The 20,769-nt window shown below is 31.5% G+C and overlaps 1 protein-coding gene across 3 annotated transcripts in view; it reads left to right on the top strand.

Moving 5' to 3' along the window:
• The first annotated feature begins 1,491 nt into the window (after window positions 1-1,491).
• Window positions 1,492-20,769, top strand: part of LOC143222331 (E3 ubiquitin-protein ligase SHPRH) — a 70,419-nt gene continuing 51,141 nt past the window's right edge. Inside the window, exons 1-4 of one of the 3 annotated variants that reach the window (XM_076448739.1) lie at window positions 1,492-1,617; window positions 7,068-7,369; window positions 9,000-9,311; window positions 14,250-14,484. In XM_076448739.1, the coding sequence (XP_076304854.1) occupies window positions 9,099-9,311; window positions 14,250-14,484 (448 nt within the window). In that variant the 5' untranslated portion in view covers window positions 1,492-1,617; window positions 7,068-7,369; window positions 9,000-9,098. Of the gene's footprint in view, window positions 1,764-2,432; window positions 2,739-7,067; window positions 7,370-8,999; window positions 9,312-14,249; window positions 14,485-20,769 lie in introns of those variants that run through there. The other 2 variants (XM_076448740.1, XM_076448741.1) reach the window with 2 other exon arrangements.

The raw sequence follows: 20,769 nt of genomic DNA, 5'->3' as shown, positions 1-20,769 counted from the left end.
GTCTAAATTCAATTATTTAACTTTAGACATTAGTATTTATGCATAGACATCAAATATCTTTGTCGGTAAAAAATCATCTTGAAAGCCGTGTGAAGCCAGTAAAGAATAAACAGCTAGCTAGCGCGAAGTGCAACAATATTAATTCAGAATTAATTCACTCGTTGCGTACCTGAACCATCGATAACATATTCAGTTCCAGACCAGATAGAAGACTTAGTATAGTTTGTAAAACTCTTGCATATAAATTGTTGTTTGTATATTACAATGCATTTGTGTTTGTTTGTTTTGAATCTCGCACAAAGCTACTCGAGGGTTATCTGCGCTAGCCGTCCCCAATTTAGCAGTGTAACACCAGAGGGAAGGCAACTAGTTATCACCACACGACAACTCTTGGGCTACTTTTTCACCAAAGAATAATTGGATTGACCGTCACTTATACACCCCCACGGCTGAAAGGGTGAGCATGTTTGATGTGACGGGGGATTCGAGTCCGCGACCCTCAGATTACAAGTCGAACGCCTAAGCCCACATAGCCATGCCGGGCCTTGTTTGTTGGTAGTTAAACACAAAGCCTCAGAATGGGCTATCTGTATTGTACCCACAATCGTCGATAACAATCGACGTTTTTAGCATTACAAGATTTCGGGTTTACAGCTGGACCACTGGGAGTAAGTAATTGGAATGTCACATAGTAATTAAATAAAAACAACATGAAAGTAGACAATTAAGGTATATCTTTTACAAGAATATATTGTATTTAATGCCGGGCCGCATTTGTGTTAAGAAAGAAAATTAGGTATCAATCTTGTTGGCAAATATGATAAATTTGATACATATTAACATTCAATTAACTTTTAAATACAAATTAAATCTCCAACTATTTGAAAACGTAATACGTAACATAAGAAATCGGAGACTTGTTCGAGATAAATTATAATACATAACACAAGCAGTAAATTTGTTAAAAATATTAATTTGATGTCATTCTAATTTAGTTTGTGAATTTCGCGCAAAGACACACGAGGGTTATCTGCGCTTGCCATCCCTAATTTTACAGTGTAAAGCTAGAGGGAAGATAGCTAGTCACCACCACCTACCGCCAACTCTTGGGCTGCTCTTTTACTAACGAATAGTGGAATTGACCGTAACATTTTACGATCATACGGCTGAAAGGACGAGCATGTTTGGGGCGACGAGGATTCGAACAATAACTAAAATTATTTTACAACGTAATAGCTGAACCCTTTAAATTATATAACGTCGCATTGCTTGCATGTATCCATGTAAAGTTTGTAGTTTCGCTGAGGATGAATTTAAAATGTGAAAGCATGGAAATATATGATATAATTATCAAATAATAAATGATGTGGGTGTATCGTGTGTATATATATAATCATTTTGAATTATATTTCAACATGTTCTTTAAGTTATTAACATTGATACTATTATAGTATTACATTAAACATATAGTTAACAATTTAATTTATAAAACTAATATACCAAGGCCAAGATTTTGTTTTAGTTTTTCAGTTTGTAGCTTTGACTAGAAGAAATACGAGAATAACGTTTCTCTGTGTTTATCATTTGTGTGGTTATATATGTTCAACACATGAAACTGTAAGTTGGTATTTTAATTCCATCTTACCCTTCTGAATCAAAATTTATGGCGGAGATTCTTTCAAAGCATTAACTCTTGAAGTGAATTATCAATTGCTTATATCTTATTGGTTTATCGGCTTTGGTTCAGCCTGGAAATTGGAATGGTAATATGCGTTGTCTTCTAAAGCGTAAGAATGGTAGGAAAGAAGGTAGTAATTTAACATGTCGGTAAAATACATATCGCCGCATCGGTATTCCGCAAGATTAATGCTACCTTTAGTTAGTTTATACTCCTACTAGTAGTTTTGAAGTGGTATTACTGCTAGTACCAGTATATTAACTTTAGGTTGAGTATAAAGTACTAATATTTGCTTTATTCAGCAAAAACATCTGATGTATTTCATGTTTGAGCTTGGACCATAAATTTAGCATATAATATTTAACTTAAAGGACAATTTGTTCTTCAAGGTTGCTTTGTCAACCATCTAGCACCCCCCGCCAGTACAGCGGTGTGTCTCCGAATTTACAACGCTAAAATCAAGGGTTCGATTCCCCTCGGTGGGCTCAGCAGATAGCCCAAGTGGCTTAGCTATAAGGAAACACAAATACAAGTCAACCATCTATAGGAAAAGTAAAAGTTAAACATCTTTATTTTTCAGGAAATCATCACTTATGATTCTAAACTTATAAATTGCTGGTCTTCATTAGACTGATAAGAACTTGTTTCATAACCTAATCACATTGTTAGAAAACAGTCTTAACTGCTATAGAGCCTTCCTTGCCTTTTCAAACCTTTCACATGTCATTTTTTCGTATAGTTTTAGTATATCAGTAAATTATATATTTCGTTTTAGAAATTCATAAAAGTCATTATAAACATTATTTAATAGTACACATAGATATGTGATGAGTATTTCATCATTAGTAGTAGTAATATGACATTTTACGGCAAGAGACCTGTTAGTCTATCTGTGCTCTACCAACTACTGACCTGAACTATATATATAAACACCTCAGAATCAGCTCTAATAAATCAAATACTTATCAAGCCTTTCCTTTAACTCATTTAAATGTGTCACTTTCACCACATCAGAAAGAATCTTGTTCCAAAGGCCAACTACCCAGTTAGGCTCAAAGAGGTGAGAAGTGAAAACTGTTTCATTACAAGTAATTACACTTCATGGTACAAGTTGCTTATAATTGGATGCTCTTTATCTCAGATTTTAATAATCTAAAATCAGTATACTTAGGAATAATATTCTATATCAAAATTCTTGTGAGCTGCAGTGTTTTTATTAATAATGATAACTTTACTCATTGAATTAAATAATCAGTCAATACAAATATATCAAACCCCAGATTTATGAGGCAGTAGCCCAATAAAACAATAAATTAATTAAATCCATTTAATTAATATCCATTGTGCATTTTTTGAAAATTACTATGCTAAACAAAACATACATTTTCTCTTCCAATTCCAGGTAAAAGATCTGTGTAATGCTACAGCATTTTATAGTAGGTCATAGAAATATCTAAATTCACTACTAGTGTAAGAAAATTATAAGACTGTTACAGACTCATGCAGAGAAAAGTATAATCCTTGTTTTTAAATGGCTGTACCTAAGTATAGGAAAGTTATAAAAAATGGATACCATTCAGAAAAGTGAATGTGAGAAGCTAATCCTTTGTAACTAATATCAAGTCTTGAAGAGTCAGTATCATCATCTTAAATAGAGAAGTTTGATTAATTCAATTAACCCATTGACTTATTATTTGTTCCTTAAAAGTGTGACTTATTTACACCAATTTTTTGAATAATGAATATATAATACATGATGCAAGATATTTTATATATGATTAAAAGACAGTAAGCTTAAATAATGGTTTATACGTACTAAAATTATTGGGTACAACTTGTAGAAAGGTTTATCAATAAGGTAAGACAATGGATTAATCAATATAAATGATTACTTGTGAGAATATATCACATTGATTAGTGTCATGTAATAAATAAAAGTTATGATCAAATCAATTAATGTTACAAAAATAATTAATGAAAAATAGTGCTCATTATCATCACTATATATTCATACTGTCTAGCAACTGAAATATTGCCATTAGATTTTTAGTTACTTTTGACTAATTCAAATTTATTCACCTTAATCAGTTAGTTGCATATGTCACAAAAATAATCAAATTAAATATTTGAATTATTTCAGATTTTCAACTAATTGAAATAATGTTAATATGTTTGTTTCTAAGCTTAAAACTATATAATGAGCTATGTGGAGTTTGCCCACATGTGGTGAATCAAACCTGACTTTTAGCATCATAACTGTTTTCAACTGCTTTGTGAGTATGAGTAATTAGTTGAATGCAATCTGTTAATAATAAATAATCCCAATATTTAATGAAGCTGCAGTTTCACCAGTAATACAGCTCTGTTATTGAACTTGACAAAAATAATAATTTTTGTTTGTCTTTTTCAAATGAAGTTAACAAATTTGCCCTAAGGATGTTAAAATGGCTAAAACTATTTTTTGTGAATGTCATTTAATGGGGTGAACAGGGTGGGCATTATGTTTAATGAGCGAAAAAGACACTAGCATTTTCTGACAGCATATTATTCAATGAACCAGACAACATCAAGACATTCCTGGTTTAGATATTTTCATTGTGAAAAATACTCTTAACTAGATCTAATAAAGATAAATTACATACATTTAGGCTTTTCTTTAACTAACAGTAATACACAGCAGAACTCCCACTGTGGCTGGGATGTACATTTTCCAGCACTCCCACACCATCATGCTGTGTCTGGGACATGTTTTCCTTTGTTGACACTTTATGCTTTCTTCTACTGGTTCCAGGTTCATCATCTTGACTATCATCACTAGGTGGAAAGCTAGCATTATCTTGTTTCATTGTCTGATGACACATTTGAACATCACTTGACTCACTGTCTTCTATGGTATCTGAGTCAAGTATATATTAACGTAATAATTAGGGTTACTTCCTGCTACTATAGTGATGCAGTCACAGTTGGCATGTTGTTGTTCATTCTGCTTAGGCATCTTGTTGGTTATCGAAGGGCTGAATGGAAACACTGAGGAAAACCATATGTAAATACTAGGGGGGGGTCATCAATAAATACTTTCCAGTTCATTTCACTCTCATACGTCACATGCATCAATTTTGAATGACATTGGGAAACATTGTCACAGCTACAGTGTGAGGGGGTGGGAGCACTGGGAAATATGTTTTATGTTTTAGCTACAGTGATAGGGTTAAGGTGTGATGTGAGTATAATCATTATAGTTTTATTTGTTTGTTTCAGATGTAGACCTTTGTTTGTAAACAATTATCATTACCTTACATATCACTTATTATCACTGTTATACAGGAGCTGTGTAATTTGTATTTTAATAACAACTTACTGCTTATCTTACAAGCAGTCTTCTCTTTCAAGTATAAGGCAAACCTTGATGTCATAATTGAACAATTTGTCATATGGTGATAATGTTGGGCTTAACCCTATAGAATGTGGATTGTAATTATTGTTGTTTTTGTTTCCTCCAAAAAGATCTAGGGTATTATAAGTATGTAATATCCATGTATGCTAAGCCATAATGCATAAATAATTAACTAGGGAGTTAGATATAGAAAGTAACAGGAGTAGGGAATCTATCCCATTGACAGTTGTAACCTTATGGTGTGTTAAGTAATGTAATTTTTTGATTAATTGTTTGCTGATCAGCATGTGAATGTCATTCATCCTATCTAATAATAATATTCTTGAATACTCTTTCCTATAATTTTTAAATAATAGTTCCTGAGAAACCACAAATCATTTTTAACTTTAATGTTAAGAACTAGTTGAGGCTAATGTTGACATTTTAGTATCATTGAGAATGATCTCATGGTATTTCTCTTTAAATAAAAAAAATCTCATTATTCCTCTGTACACAAATTCTCTTAAAAAGTCTAAATAAAACAAACTATTCTTGTTTAAAGATGTTTATTTTATACATGCAACCTTACATTTTTTCTTCTAATCAAAACACCTTTCTTAAATAATTATAAGAGCATTTTTTAAATCCAAAAACTGACAGTAGTTTACAAAATGGTGGGCAAAAAAACTGTGAAGGAGTATTTAACATCTTTTAACAGAAACTTGAAATGAACTTATAGCTAAACAGTCTGATATAGTGTACTTATTTTATGTATTTCAATTCAACATATATCTTGAGTATGGGGAAATTTATCAAGGAAGAAGAATAAGTTTAGGTGAAGGTGATGTGCATCATATAATTTAATTACTATCCCACAACTATAAGGGAAAACTTATTTATTGACAGAAGATTTAGTAATAATATGTTTTCCAAACTTTGTTTCTTATTTTGCTTTCTTCTCAGAAGCAAAAATTGGTATTAAAGGGCATTGATTTGTCACAAACAGTCTGATTTTGGTGTGATATCTAAGGAATTTCAAGATAATCTAACATTTCTGCAAATGATATAACAGGTCATATTAACTGAAAACAGATCTTTTACCTGAGAATGGGTTACATGAACATTACTGACAAATACTGGCTTTCAGGAAATATTTGATACAGCATAAATTTAATCCAAAAAGTTGAATTCTAGAACAGTTAGATAATTTTGAGATGATACCTTCTCGTACAGAAAGCTATCTTCCCCGTGCATCTGTGTGAGAGATTTGCAAGGATTGGCCTTTAGTCAGCCCTAATTTATGCTTACAAGAACTTTTGTGATTTATGCTACTGCATAATGAGATTATTATGCAGAAAAAGCCCTCCATCAATAGGATGGCAACAAAACTTTCATTCTCATTGGAATGAAAAGTTTGACTAGGCACAGTACATGTAAGATAATTATTAATTGAAAATAATGTATATAATCTGGACTCATTGGAGAAAGGCCTTTCTAATGATATGAGATATGTGTTGTTTGATCAAGCAATATGAGAGAAAAGTTCTGATAGACAAATATAAATATATAATTTATATATGTGTTTAAAAACCTTTTATAGGTACACATTTTATATGTAGTTGCATTAATATAATTGTATGAAAGATTGTCAGTCAACTGACTAATGGTTTTCTCCCAAACTGTTATAAATGAAAACAATTAGGGAATTATAATTAAACATCTGTTTTTCTTTATCTAAAGACAAAACTTATCAAAAAAAAGTAAAAGTTACAAAAAAGTACATGTATACAATATAAGGTTAATCTGACAGTATTGAATATTTGATCGTTATATCATTGTTGAATAAAATAAATTATTTTTAACTTGTTTTAATTATCTCAGAAATATCATTATTAAATGTTTAATATGTAAAATTGAGTAGAATTTAGATTGAATACATAAGAGAACTAAAAAAATTGTACAATTAATCTGTATTTTTTTGTTATTATTTATACTTGCATCATTGTATTTCACTAGATAAGTATTTTCAACAATGGGTAAACGAAAGACTTCAGCACCACAGAAGTCAAGTGAGAGTAAGAGACAAGCATTGACATGGATAATGGGACAAGAAAATCTAAAAAATGATATATCTTTACCAAGTAGTTCTGGGAATCAGCCTTTTTGCTCGAGTCAACAGTTGAGTGAAAACACAGATTTGATAATCTTAGATGGAACTGAAGAAGACTTTGAGGAAAGTTGTACTTCATCTGAAGTGAACATATTCGATAATTGTGAAAAAAAGGATGAAGATAGTGTATTACCACAACACTGCAGTGGTGAGTTTCTTTTAAGTATTACTAGTAAACAGACCATTGAATCCAGTTTATTCATAGGAATGTGTAAAAGGAAGTTTTATGGGAATGAGCCTTATTCTTCTGGAACAATGGAAAAATACATTGATTTGCTAACTGAACACACTATAATGACCTTTCTTAATTTAAAATTTCTTGGTATCCATGAGTACTAAGACATGCAGATGTTTTGTAGATTTATTTGTCTTTGCACTTTGTCATTCTGTTGAGATAACCTCTAATCTGCACATGGTTAGTGTGGCTGTAATGCTGCACATTGTAGAATGATGTTGATAGCAGTGTCCTTCAATAGCAGGACAGGCTATACCTCTGGGTGGTAACATCCTTTAAGTTTCATTGATAATCACCAGTTGCATAGATAGCCCTAGACATTCTGGATAAGTTGGAATAACCTTACCTTTAAAGTAACAGTTTGGTAGATGACCTCTGGCAAAGTCAAGACTGTTAGAACTTTTCTCTGATCCATAAAAAATGACTGTTCATTATTAAACACACAGGTACACATAATGTGTTTATGTTAGTGTAAATTATAAAAACATTGTTCATCAGTGTTTTACATCATGTCCAGTCTTTTTGTTTCTTCACATGAACTCAGTTATTCAAGGAACCCAAAATTAGTTTGTGAGGAGTATTCTGTTCCTCAATGGACCTTTTCCATTGCTCTGAGAAAAGTCAATTTTATCAGAAGATACCATTTTACATGCTTTTCAAAGTCTGTCAGTCATGTAGAAATTACTTTAATGTTTTTTGTTTGAGTAATCCAAAGATAAATAAATGCACTGGAAGTATCTGCAATTAGTATAATGTGATTTCCCATTTGTAGATGCTTTTTGTGAAGTAACTGGCAGGTTTACTTGAATGTGTGTTTAGATGTTTTATTTTGATTGAGTTGTATCTTAATGATATTTTGTCCATTTTCAACATACTTGTTACCATTTAAAACACTTTATCACTCAGAAAATAATAACAAATTTGACACCATTATTTGTTAAATGCTAGACACTGCTTTAAAACTCTTGATAACTTGTTTTCCATTTGATTATGCTAGAAATTTGGAAACGGGGCTCTTTAATCACTTTTGTAGACTTAAACCCATGTGAATTATCTTGTTTACAGTTTTGAGGGAAGTTCCTACTTCAGCTGCAATGGACTACTTTGGTGACAGACAATTTAACTTTTTTCATTATTCATGATAAACAACTGGTATTAAGTTATAGCCTATCCTGTTTTCTTTTCATGATGTTAATTTGCCATGCTTAATGCTAAAATTCTGTGATTTTATAATTATAGAATAGGAGAATTTATCATAAAAAAGTTACGTAATGTAACTCTCAGAAGAAGTCAATTGTAGGCCCCACTTGTACATGCAGGTCACCATGTATAAACTAAACTGCAATCAAGTCACAGGTCTTGAGGAAAACTATGGTTAAGGTGACTGTTAACACAAATTGTTACCATAGTTCTTGAACAGTTTTCATTATATCATTGCTTAATTATTCTGTATGTATGTGTTTTAAAATCTTGTAATTGGTTTGCACAATTTATTGCAGTTTTTGTTTTGTTTGTTTATATATTTTAATTTCTACTTTTTTAGATGCTTCTAAACAAAAGACATTTATTATACCTTTTGCTGAAAAGAAAGAATCAAGGAAGCAGCCCAATGATGAAATTTTGAATAAATACTTTGCCTTAAATGATTTATTCATTCCTATTTACAAAAAAGGAGAGTGAAAATGAAAAGTGGAAGAAACCAATGTATTTTCTTGGACACCTGGTCTTAGAAGTATCCAGTGAAAATATTGATATTTTTCAGAATATAATGACTTCAGTAATATATCTGTACTTTGGATCCACTATGAAGAGCTGTCTTCTTTACTGGGAGGAACAGGATGATGAAAAGAAAACAGTGAGTTTTGTTGAATGTTTTAAAATATGAATTTAGAATTTTAAAGTAATCAAAGCTTCAAATGTAATAATATACAGTTACAAAAAACAAAAAATGTTTAATGTAAATCTTACTATTTGTAAAACAACATTCATGTATTTAAGAAAGATCATGAAAGATCACTGGAATGCCAAACTTCCTTTCTTTTGGTCTCTAGTTTTTCACTCCTCAGCTCTGGGGGTGAATGCTTTCAGTCAAGATTGGAGGGATTTTCACCTATGTGCCTATCTTCTGATCAGATTCATCTCCCAGATAACTTCCCTTATCCATACCACTTCTTGTTGTTCTGTTTTGGCTGGATCTGACATGTTCCCTCTGCTCTGGGCCTTACTGGAACAACAACCTCTGCTCCCTCACCTCTGTCCTGATCACTCTTCCAACAACCATGATCAGAAATTTTTCATTCCAATGTCACTAAACTCCATCTTCATGCATGGCTTTTGTCTGGTTCTTTGCCTCAGTTTAGGGACTTACTCTTCCTGTAGAGTTTTTCCTTACCTGTGCACCATTCATCCTTCTCTCTTGTCTGTGTACCAGAGGCATTGATCTCACTTCAGACTGGTCTATTTGATATGGCTTCTGACCATCTCACCCTTCAGTTCCTCTTCTATCAAGTTCTTTACTTGGTTGTTCTTTCCTTCTGGAAAGCTTTCTCTTTCCCAGTTATTTCCTTTTGTTTGGTCCACCTGCCATTTCTATTTGTTCTATGTTCACTATCTGGTTCTCCATTTGAACTTATCACACCATTTTCCCTTGTGACCAATTTCCTCCCCCTCCTGGTATGTGGTCATCATCATTCTGATATTTTTGCTATTAAGGATTTCTACATTCTTTATTATTCCTTGTATATTATCCTCTATCCAGACTGGACTTTCCTTTCCAGAACATTGACAGTTTGGGAAGGTTGTTTAGCCTTTTCTCCTATTTACTTACCTTTCATTTCCCAGCTGTACTTTCATTCAGATTTGGATTGACATCATTTTGTCCAGTTTTTTTCCTGCTATGTTATTTGGGTTGTGCTGCCTCCTTTTGTAATCCTTGTTCCATGGAATTTCTCTGTTTTTCATAATCTGACATGTATTGTACTTCCACTGGATGTTTTATGTCCAGGCAGGTTGCATTTTCCTATTCAGATGCAGTCTGTTAGCCCTCACCATATATAGTTATACCTAATTATCAGGTACTTTACTACTACTAACTGTATACTTGCTACATGTATGGATAAATTATGTACAATCTGTTGAAAAAGTATCAAGTTTGTAGTATACTGACATAGTGCCTTCCTATTACTTTCTACCATATACGTGAAGAGCATACCTTTTCCAGAAGTAGTGCTATACCCCACAGATCTGCCTTCTTTTCTCATTATGGCCCATTTGTTTTTTCAAGATGGTTACTTTCCTTAAAGTTTTTACAGTATTGTAATTATGATGTCATTGCAAGTTTGGTCAAAAGAAAATGTTACTTGTAGCAAGATGAGGCACTGACTTGAAAATATTAAGTTTCAGTGATAACTTCCAACTGTCCAAAATATACTCTTCAAAAAAAGGAACACAAAAGGCAAAATATGAGACACATTGTTAACAAGTTTATTCTGGGTAGTTCTGTATGACATGTGTGAAACTTTGCACATTCACTGCTGAACATTCAAAGTCTGCAAAGGCGAAGTCCACGCTCACTAGTCGAAGTTTAACGTCACTCAACGTCAATAACGAGTATGCCCCCCGTGAGCATCAATAACTGCTTGGCATCTCCTGCCCATGGAAGCGATGAGATGACGAATCACATCCTGTGGAATGGCTGTCCACTCAGCCTGCAAAGCTGGTGCAAGCTGAGGTAGAGTCTGTGGTTGAGGTTGTCGCCGTCGCAGACATTGGTCCTACTCGTCTCAAAGATGTTCGATGGGGTTTAAATCTGGTGATCTGGAGGGCCAGGTTGATGTTGTGGTGTCTCGAAAAAACAGTGGTGAGCCGGGCTGTGTGAGGACAGGCGTTGTCATGTTGGAAAACGTCGTTGACGTTCACCATAATGGGTTGCACATGGGGCCTAAGAATCTCGTAGACGGTTGCGTACAGTCTGATTGGAAATCCTACGCAGCCCTGGTATGGTTGAGGCAGTAGACGTCGCAGTGGTGGTCCTATTCAGAAGGTGACGTAACCGGATGTTGTGATCTTGTGCGTGCGTGGTCACACGAGGTCTGTTAGATCGTGGACGGTCACGAGTTGATCCATGTTGTTGGTGACGATTCCATAGCCTTGTGATGGTGCTTGGGTGGACATTCACAGCTCTGGCAACATCTGATCGAGATTCGCCTGCTTCCAAGCGACAAATGGCGTTGTTGCGTTGTGCTTCAGTCAGTCTTGGCGTAACTGTATTGCGTGTCGGTGGCTTAACCGAGAACCCGTCACTTTTATAGGGATTTTGCACATGTTGCACTTGCAGAACATGCAGATGTCTCAAACAAATTTATTGGACACGCATGTGTTTTGGCGAAAAATCCAATGTTTTCCTCCGTTTTCAAAGTGCACAACTTTTATTGTCATTTTTGTCTGACAATCAGTGCCTTAACACGTGTAACATCACATACTCTGAGCTTGTAACGTTATTACATATATTTCTCTTTAAAATAACAAAAATATCCTTTTTGCGTTTCTTGTTTTGAAGAGTATATTTCTTTTTAGCTTTTATTGAAAGTACATACCAAGTACTCTTTAAGTTCACATTAATATTTTTGTAATTAATTCTAGAATATTTTTTTTAAACACAACAGGACATTGTACTTAAGTCATGATATTTATTTTATTTTACCATGATGTTTCATAAAATCTAACCTTACAAAATGTTTGGATTTTAAAATGAAGGAAATTAAGTAATTTTGTGGTGTAGCAGTTTGCACATTAGGTTATGGATACATACAGTCATGAGAAAAAGTTAGGACACCCTATGAAAGCCTGTGTATTTTTGTAACATTTTTGGATATATAGATATTTAATCTCAATTTTAACAATACTGAGACATTATAGGAATATAACTAAACAATTAAAACTGAAGAAAAGACTTTTCAAGATCTTCTGTAAATGTAATTCTACAAAAATGCACATTCTAACTGAGGAAAAAGTTAGGACACTCCACTTTTATTCCCACTTAAAATGGCTCAACTCACACACAGGTGCATCACACCAGATGCACATGATTAGAAGATTATTACTCAGCATTTTGAATGAGGTTTGCCCTATTTAAACCTCAGACATTTAGTTTGGTGTGCTCCTGACTGTTGAAGTGAGAGTGAGCACCATGGTGAGAGCAAAAGAGCTGTCTGAGGCCTTCAGAAAGAAAATTGTAGCAGCTTATGAGTCTGGTAAGGGATTTAAACAGATCCCAAAAGATTTTGAAATAAGCCATTCCACTGCCCGGAAAATAGTCAACAAGTGGAGGGCTTTCAAAACAACTGCCAACATGCCCAGGTCTGGTCGTCCAAGCAAGTTCACTCCGAGAGCAGACCGCAAGATGCTAAAAGAGGTCTCCAAACACCCTAACATGTCATCACAGGACCTACAGCAGGCTCTGGCTGCTGTTGATGTGAAAGTGCATACCTCTACAATCAGAAAGAGACTGCACAAGTTTAACTTGCATGGGAGATGTGCAAGGAGGAAACCTTTGCTGTCTAAGAGAAACATCAAGGCCAGATTGAAGTTTGCCAGAAAGAATGTAGACAAAGACCAGGACTTCTGGAATAATGTTCTTTGGACAGATGAGTCCAAAATTGAATTATTTGGATACCAGAACAGAGGACATGTTTGGCGTAAACCAAATACAGCATTTCAGGAAAAGAACCTTATATCAACTGTGAAGCATGTAGGTGGAAGTGTCATGGTTTGGGGCTGCTTTGCTGCAGCAGGACCTGGACAGCTCATAATCATAGAATTCACCATGAATTCTACTGTGTATCAGAGGGTGCTTGAGGATCATGTGAGCCCATCTGTACGAAAATTAAAGCTGAAGTGGAACTGGACCCTGCAACACAACAATGACCCAAAACATACCAGTAAATCCACCAAGGACTGGCTGAAAACTATGAAATGGAGAATCCTGGAATGGCCAAGTCAAAGCTCAGGTCTTAATCCCACTGAGATGTTCTGGGGAGACTTGAAACAGGATGTACATGCAAGAAACCCCTCAAACATCTCACAGCTGAAAGAATTCTGCATTGAGTAGTGGGGCAAACTTTCTTCAGACTGATGTCAGAGACTGGTAGATGGCTACAAGAATCATCTTACTGCAGTTATTTCAGCCAAAGGGGGTAACACCAGCTATTAGGGGGTAGAGTGTCTTAACTTTTTCCTCAGTTAAAATATGCATTTTTGTAGCATGACATTTACAGAAGATCTTGAAAGTCTTTTCTTCAGTTTTAATTGTTTAGTTATATTCCTATAATCTCTCAGTATTGTTGAAATTGAGATTAAATATCTATATATCCAAAAATGTTACACAAATACACAGACTTTCATAGGGTGTCCTAACTGTTTCACATGACTGTATTTCACTAATGTACATTTGTTTGAATGATGGAATCATATACTTAGCTATAAATTTGTGGCTTTGGCAGAAGTCATAACTTTGTGCTTGTTGTTACTATGTATTTTTCATTTTGCTCAAAAAGAACTTCACCTCAATGAATGTAAATAGTGAAAAAGTGATTTGAAAATTGTGAATGTCTTATTAAAAGTAATGTGGTGTTTGCTGTAGCTTTCTATATGGTAATAAACATTCTTGGTTAAGATACTTACCTATCTTCTGTAATACATTTTAATGCAAATTACCTGATCCAATCTTATTATTGACTTATTATTTTTCATTTACATTTTTCATTAACAAGATTTATATATTATGCTATTCTAGGCTGGTTACTGCCCTGTCACATGCCAGGCAGATTACTGTAGTCTTCGAGCATTATCAAAAAAAAAAACTTTGATGTTGATGCTAGCAGAAAACAGCCTGAAACAAGGTTTATTCTATATAGAAATCTATTTGAAGGAAATATTCTCTCTTCAGTACCCAAGTCAACCTGTACATTCATCAGTTAACACAAATATCCAGAGCCTTATGAAATTCTTGTATGGTATTGAGATGCCTGGTGAGTATTTCATCTATCTAAAATTTACAAGATTATTAAAAATTGTTAATTTAAAAGGAGGGAATGGATATCTTCAAAAAATTACACAAATAAGATAATTAGCTTAAAGTGAAGGTACACTTTCAATAAAAAAACTAACAAACAAGTTTAAGGTGTTGACGTATATTTCTTCAAGCTTGAAATTCCCTGTTTTAACTCTTAAGTATTGCAGCTTTTAGACATGCAGTCCAAATAGAGATTTGTAACTTAAGCAAGTAATGTAGACACCATGTTTCAAACCTTAAGCTTGTTTGTTTACATTTTTTGCAGTTGCATTTTCACTTTATTCCCTCTGTCTTGTTTCTAACAATTTTTCTTTTTTTAACAATCTTATCTCTTTAATTTTATGTTCACCATGGACTTAAATCTGTACAAAAGCAATACTGTCCTAGTTTAAACAGTTTAGTTTAATGAAATACATAATTCACTTATGATGCTCTTGAGAAATAATGACAAATTTTGGATTGGCTTAATACAGATTGGAAGGATATTGCATCTGGTATCATTGACACTTGTACTCTGTGTATCATCAGTGTGATACATGGTGATTAACATACCACATGTATATACTTGTAAGATAGATAAAGCTATTATATTTATAACTGTATAACTATATGGGAAGTCTATACACTGGAGTAAAGGGATTATTGAACTATACTTGAATGGTGCATTGACTGGATTGTGTAAATGCATGAAATTTATACATGCATGCACAGGCAAAGCATGGTGGCTGGTATTTATACACAAAGAGGAGCACAAGCTTTAAGATGTAAAGCTGTATATATATAGATAGCCATATGAAGTTTTTCAGTTTGTATTAATGCATGCATATATATTCAATACAAATATAAGACAATGTGTCATAACAGAGTACAATACAAATAAGCATTTTTAATATTTCTTTTAGTTGTTATATTTCTCTTTTCCTCTCTGCTAGCTATATTGTTGCTGATCATGATTTTGCTGCAACTGGCCAAACTTTCTCTTAAAGCAACATTCTGCACACTTTACAAGTTGAAAATGTGTTAATTAACAATCATGAATTAATAATACTAATGCATTTTTCTCCTCCATTACTGGGTCATGACACTTCTATGATCTTCTTCCATTGTGACAACCCTAAACTCTAGTGAGCCATCACTGCATCATACTTTATGTAAAACTATATATCTTTTGAATGAAATATATAACTAGAAAATCTCTGCATCATTTTCACCTAGAATTGCCATTTCCTGCTTGCATGATTCTTGCCACTCTTTACAGTCATGTACTGTATCTGTAGTATGTATAAAACTCATAATCACACAATATTGACTATAAATCAACACTTACCATCAGTCATTAGCATAAATGCCAATCTGATGCTTGAAACTGAGTTTGGTGCTATCTTATAAACTGTAGCTTAAAAATTTCTGTTGTGGAAAACAGCCTAGACATTTGTGTAACATTTTAGATGTATTTAAGAATATGAAACTAACCTTTAGTCTTTGAAATGTCTTGACTATGGTTTAGTGAACTGGTAATCTGGAAAATATAGCCACATTTCAATTGTTATATATTATATGTGTTGTAGATTATTATTGTTTATAAATAAATTCTTAAACTTATTTTTCTCAAAACATAGAACAGTAAATAAAGAAATAAAGCAAACAATTATATCTTCTAGTTATGACCTTTGTACTCATTTTGTGATGATGAGAAAACTCACTTGTAGAGAAAACTATATATGTAAAAAAACGGCTGGTAGAGCTCTTCTACATAGTGCTTTCTCTACCCATAACAGCTGTTTTTTACATATATAATTTGTGCTCATTTGCTGCTTTTTCTAGATATCTTAAGCCTTATAAAATTTTACATGTGGAGGATATGAAACAAACTATTTTGTAGGTTATATATATATATGTACATATAGTTCAATAACCAAAAAATCATAAATTGCTATACTGATGCCAAAGAATTCCACTATAATTTATTAATCTTACTAACTAAACTGTATTTATGTCTTAAAAAAAAAGAAATTTGAGCAGGCTAAAGACACAGCATACCTCCTTGAAATCTTGGTTTGAAAGAACATGATAGCCTTTTAACAAATTAAAATAGCTGAGAAAACTACTAGGAGGACATTCTTAGCTGTGGATGGTTATTTGCTTATTATATATTGAAGTAAGTGTTTATGAAGGACTGTTTCCAAAAATGGAAATAGATGAATGTGACCACTGTTTGATTCAGGAGGTGTGTGTGATATTGCAGCAAACAGAAAAGATAGGAGATTCTTATTTTATATTCTTGTTTGTTAATATAATCAATTTGAGTTTCTTATTCATACAGAACTATAGACTATTTTGACATCACAGACATCTATTTCGCACCATTGCTGCATTTAAAATACCATATAACACCCAAAGATCAATGTTTAGGTGTGTTTTTTGTATTTGATTTTAAATTAAGAAATTATATAATGTATTATACAAACATTTGAATTATAATCTACAGTTTGATAACAAAATTATTGACACAAGTTCATAAAATAGTAGTTTGATAAAATTTTGAATGTGAGTCATCATAACCCATATTGAAAAGGTTATAATGTTGTTTACTATGATGGTGCCTTTTCAACTTTTGATGAAGGAGCTAAGATTTTTATTGTTATTTTTCAATTTAAATGTAATTAGTGAAGAAGTTTTAATTTTTTAAATTGTATTCTGTTTTATGCATTCTATATACTAGGAAGTGTACAAGTAACTGTCATAAATATATAATTCTTGTGTGTATATTAACATAAAGAAACATAAAAATGGTTAAAATTACTGTAAAGAAAAAAAAGTAAGTTATTAATGTATCAGTCAGATAATGTTTGGTGTATTGACTGAATTGAAGACCTTGATTTTTTTGCTTTTCTCACACTGATTTTTATTCATTTCTTTATATCTTAAGATTTTATTACATATATATTTTACATTAGCATGAATCATATTTATTTTTATATTATTTTTAAATCCTTTTTTAAGTATGTAAGTTTTAAGTAATCCCATATAAAATTAAAGAAGTTTCATATAGATTTATTGTTTCATCAGTAAAAAATAAGATTACAGAACTACAAGAAAAATGTTATAGTTCCCATAGATAAAGCTAATTGCAATTTTGGCTTTATTTGTAAAATGTTTTATTTATTAATTATGGTAACAGAAATCAATAGTACATAAACATTTAAACTTATTAATCAATCTAAGAATATAGTAATTAATAATTTCATTAAAGCTCATAAAAAACTTTATTCTAAATCAAATTTTTTAGATTTGCCTTTTCTGTATGTTATTCCTAAACTTCATAAGTCACTGATTAAATTTATTTTTAGTTCACTAAAAACAATTATTAAACAACTAGTCATTTTATTAAATAATTTACTTTGTATTTTATTTGTTAAAATTAAAAATATAAGTACTAATAACAAGAAACACATGTTTTGGATAATAAAAAATAATCAACCCATTTTAGAATATCTGGGAAACTGTGAACAACTAAAGAATATTCAAACATTTGATTTTACTACATTGTACACCACAATTCCATTAAAAGATTTAATTTCTCTTATGAACTTATTAACAGAACAGCTCTGTTATTCATTCATAGTACTGAAAGAAAGAAAATTTAGTTCCAGAAAGATAAAATATGTATTAAATTTCTGCATTTATAATAATTATATATATTTTTTGCAATAACCAGGTATTTAAACAAGTAATAGAAGTTCCAATGGTAGCTAAATATTCTACTTGTATTGCAAATTTATATCTTTATTTCTATGAGAATTTGTTTGTTGAAAATTACATAAACCTGGACATCTTTGCCTTAACTTACAGATATATAGATGATTTAATTAATATAAATAACCCTAAGATAAATAATGTTATTAACACAATGTATCCAGTAGAATTAAAAATTGAAAATACTTCAATTTCTAATATAGAGGCACATTATTTAGATCTAGAAATTAAAATAATTGATAATGATATCAATCTAAATATTTTTGATAAAAGAAAATATTTTTCTTTTTCAATATATGGTTTACCCTTTGTTTATAGTAATGTACCATACTTTTCTGTTATAAGTATTATAACTTCACAGTTATTCATATTTTGCTATTAATGTTGAAATATTGATGCAAAAATTAATGTTTAATGGATTTAACAAAGAAACTGTATTATTAAAATATTTCTGGGGTAAATATAAGAATGTATTAAATAAAGAAGTAAAAATTAAAGACATTTTACTGAAAGTTTCTGATAAGTAATATTAGTTGTTAATAATGCCATTTAAACAACTTGACATTACTTTCATGTGGATGAACACCTTATTGTGTATAAAGGCTTATTTAAGAATGTGAAAATTGTTAGTTACAATGGACTGAATGGTTGGTAGTTGGGAGTCATTCTGGTTAGCTAAGATGACATTCTGGCCAATTTTGCAGTGGTAAAAGCACTAATTAGTGGCACAGTAGACAAATCATACAACTATAGAGAATCCCAACTTCAGGAGGAAAGTGTATCTTATTTATTGCCAAATGGTAGTATCTTAGTTTGTGCTTTTCTTTTTCTTTACTTTGGAGAGCAGTCACCTTTCCAGAAGTGTCCACATCTTTCTCTCCTAATTTCTTTCTTTTGATTATTTTATTATTATTATTATTTAATTTTGATTATTATTATTATTTAAATTTGATTATTATTTTTTTATTTTGATTATTTTATTATTATTTTATTTTGATTATTTTATTATTATTTAATTTTGATTATTTTATTATTATTATTTAATTTTGATTATTTTATTATTATTATTTAATTGTGATTATTAGTATTATTATTTAATTTTGATTATTTTATTATTATTGTTTATTCTAATGTGAGATTAGTGAATGGAGGTTAAGGCTGCTAAACATTGTATCCCCACTGCAGTGTGGGTCCAACTTCTGCAGTCACCTCCAAAACATAGGGTACATTTTATATCCCACATTATAGCCTGTATCCTGGGGATCCTTTTTACTTGAACAGCATTTTTTATTATTATCAGAAAATTCATTAGTTAAAGGTTTGGATTTGCTGTTTTTAATGCACTCCTTCATTTTGATTTTGTTTTACTTGACTGTTGTGTATTAATCTTACACACACACAATGTAGTTATAAATCATATATTGATTACTGTAAGATAACATTTGTAAAACCAATAAGAATCATTCTTTAAAGAAGTTGTTAAATTCCAGCCAATTTTTAGTTTACTTTAACTCTTCTGTTACATATCATATGTGATTGATCTGACACTGGATTTCATAACATTATGATGTATTTAAATATAGCTTTGAACTTGTCATAATGACAGTTTTGGTTAGTGTATAATATTCAATATAAAAGGGTAAGAGCATTATAGAGAAAAAATGCTTGTCAAATGTTGAAACTTAATAATTATACTAATTTTTAAACATAATAGGAAGGTTAATGGAAGGTTATCTTTGGTGCTGTGAAGCAATAGTAATCATTTATTTAATCCTAAACATTTTGAACTTGTAAACAAACTACGTTTTGAGTTTTATACAAAAGTTTGAAGTTGCATCTAATTTAACATTTTTCATACATTTAATATTTTAATTTCTTAACAGACACAAAGGGCTTGCATTACACTGATTTGTTGTGAAACTTCAATGTAAAAACACTAAACCACTGAATGCAGCAAATTTATAGATTAATATACATTACATCAAGAATTTTGAAAATATATTTCACCAAAAATAAATTATTTAATGAGTATTGAGAAAGGAATTTTTAAAAGCCAAGAAAATACAATGCAAAGATAAACTAGTTAGAATAACAAACTACTCGTAACCTTTTGTCTTTCGTGAGATGTATATCTGTATATTTAAAGTCGTACAGTATGTGGAAAGGGAGTATTGGGAGTGAATAATTGAATCTTATTAACTCTTCAGGATTATTGTGTTTACCTAAAACCACACAATGTTATGAACAATATAAATTGGAAAGCAATTTATTGTTTAACAAATTCTTATTATTTTCAAATTGCTTAAGTAGTTATTCGTAAGTGATAGTGGTTTATAAAGATATTAGATCATTATTTTAATCTTACTTGTTTGGGATAAATGAAGGCCCTGAGTTTTTTTATGTATTGTTAATGATTTGTATATTTTCTATATTTATGTAGAGCATTGGTTTATAGTATTAATACACTGTATTATTTTGAACTACT

The sequence above is a fragment of the Tachypleus tridentatus genome, chromosome 8 (assembly GCF_004210375.1).
Source record: "Tachypleus tridentatus isolate NWPU-2018 chromosome 8, ASM421037v1, whole genome shotgun sequence".
NCBI classification, from domain to species: domain Eukaryota; kingdom Metazoa; phylum Arthropoda; class Merostomata; order Xiphosura; family Limulidae; genus Tachypleus; species Tachypleus tridentatus.
This window is presented reverse-complemented; position numbering and strand designations above follow the sequence as displayed.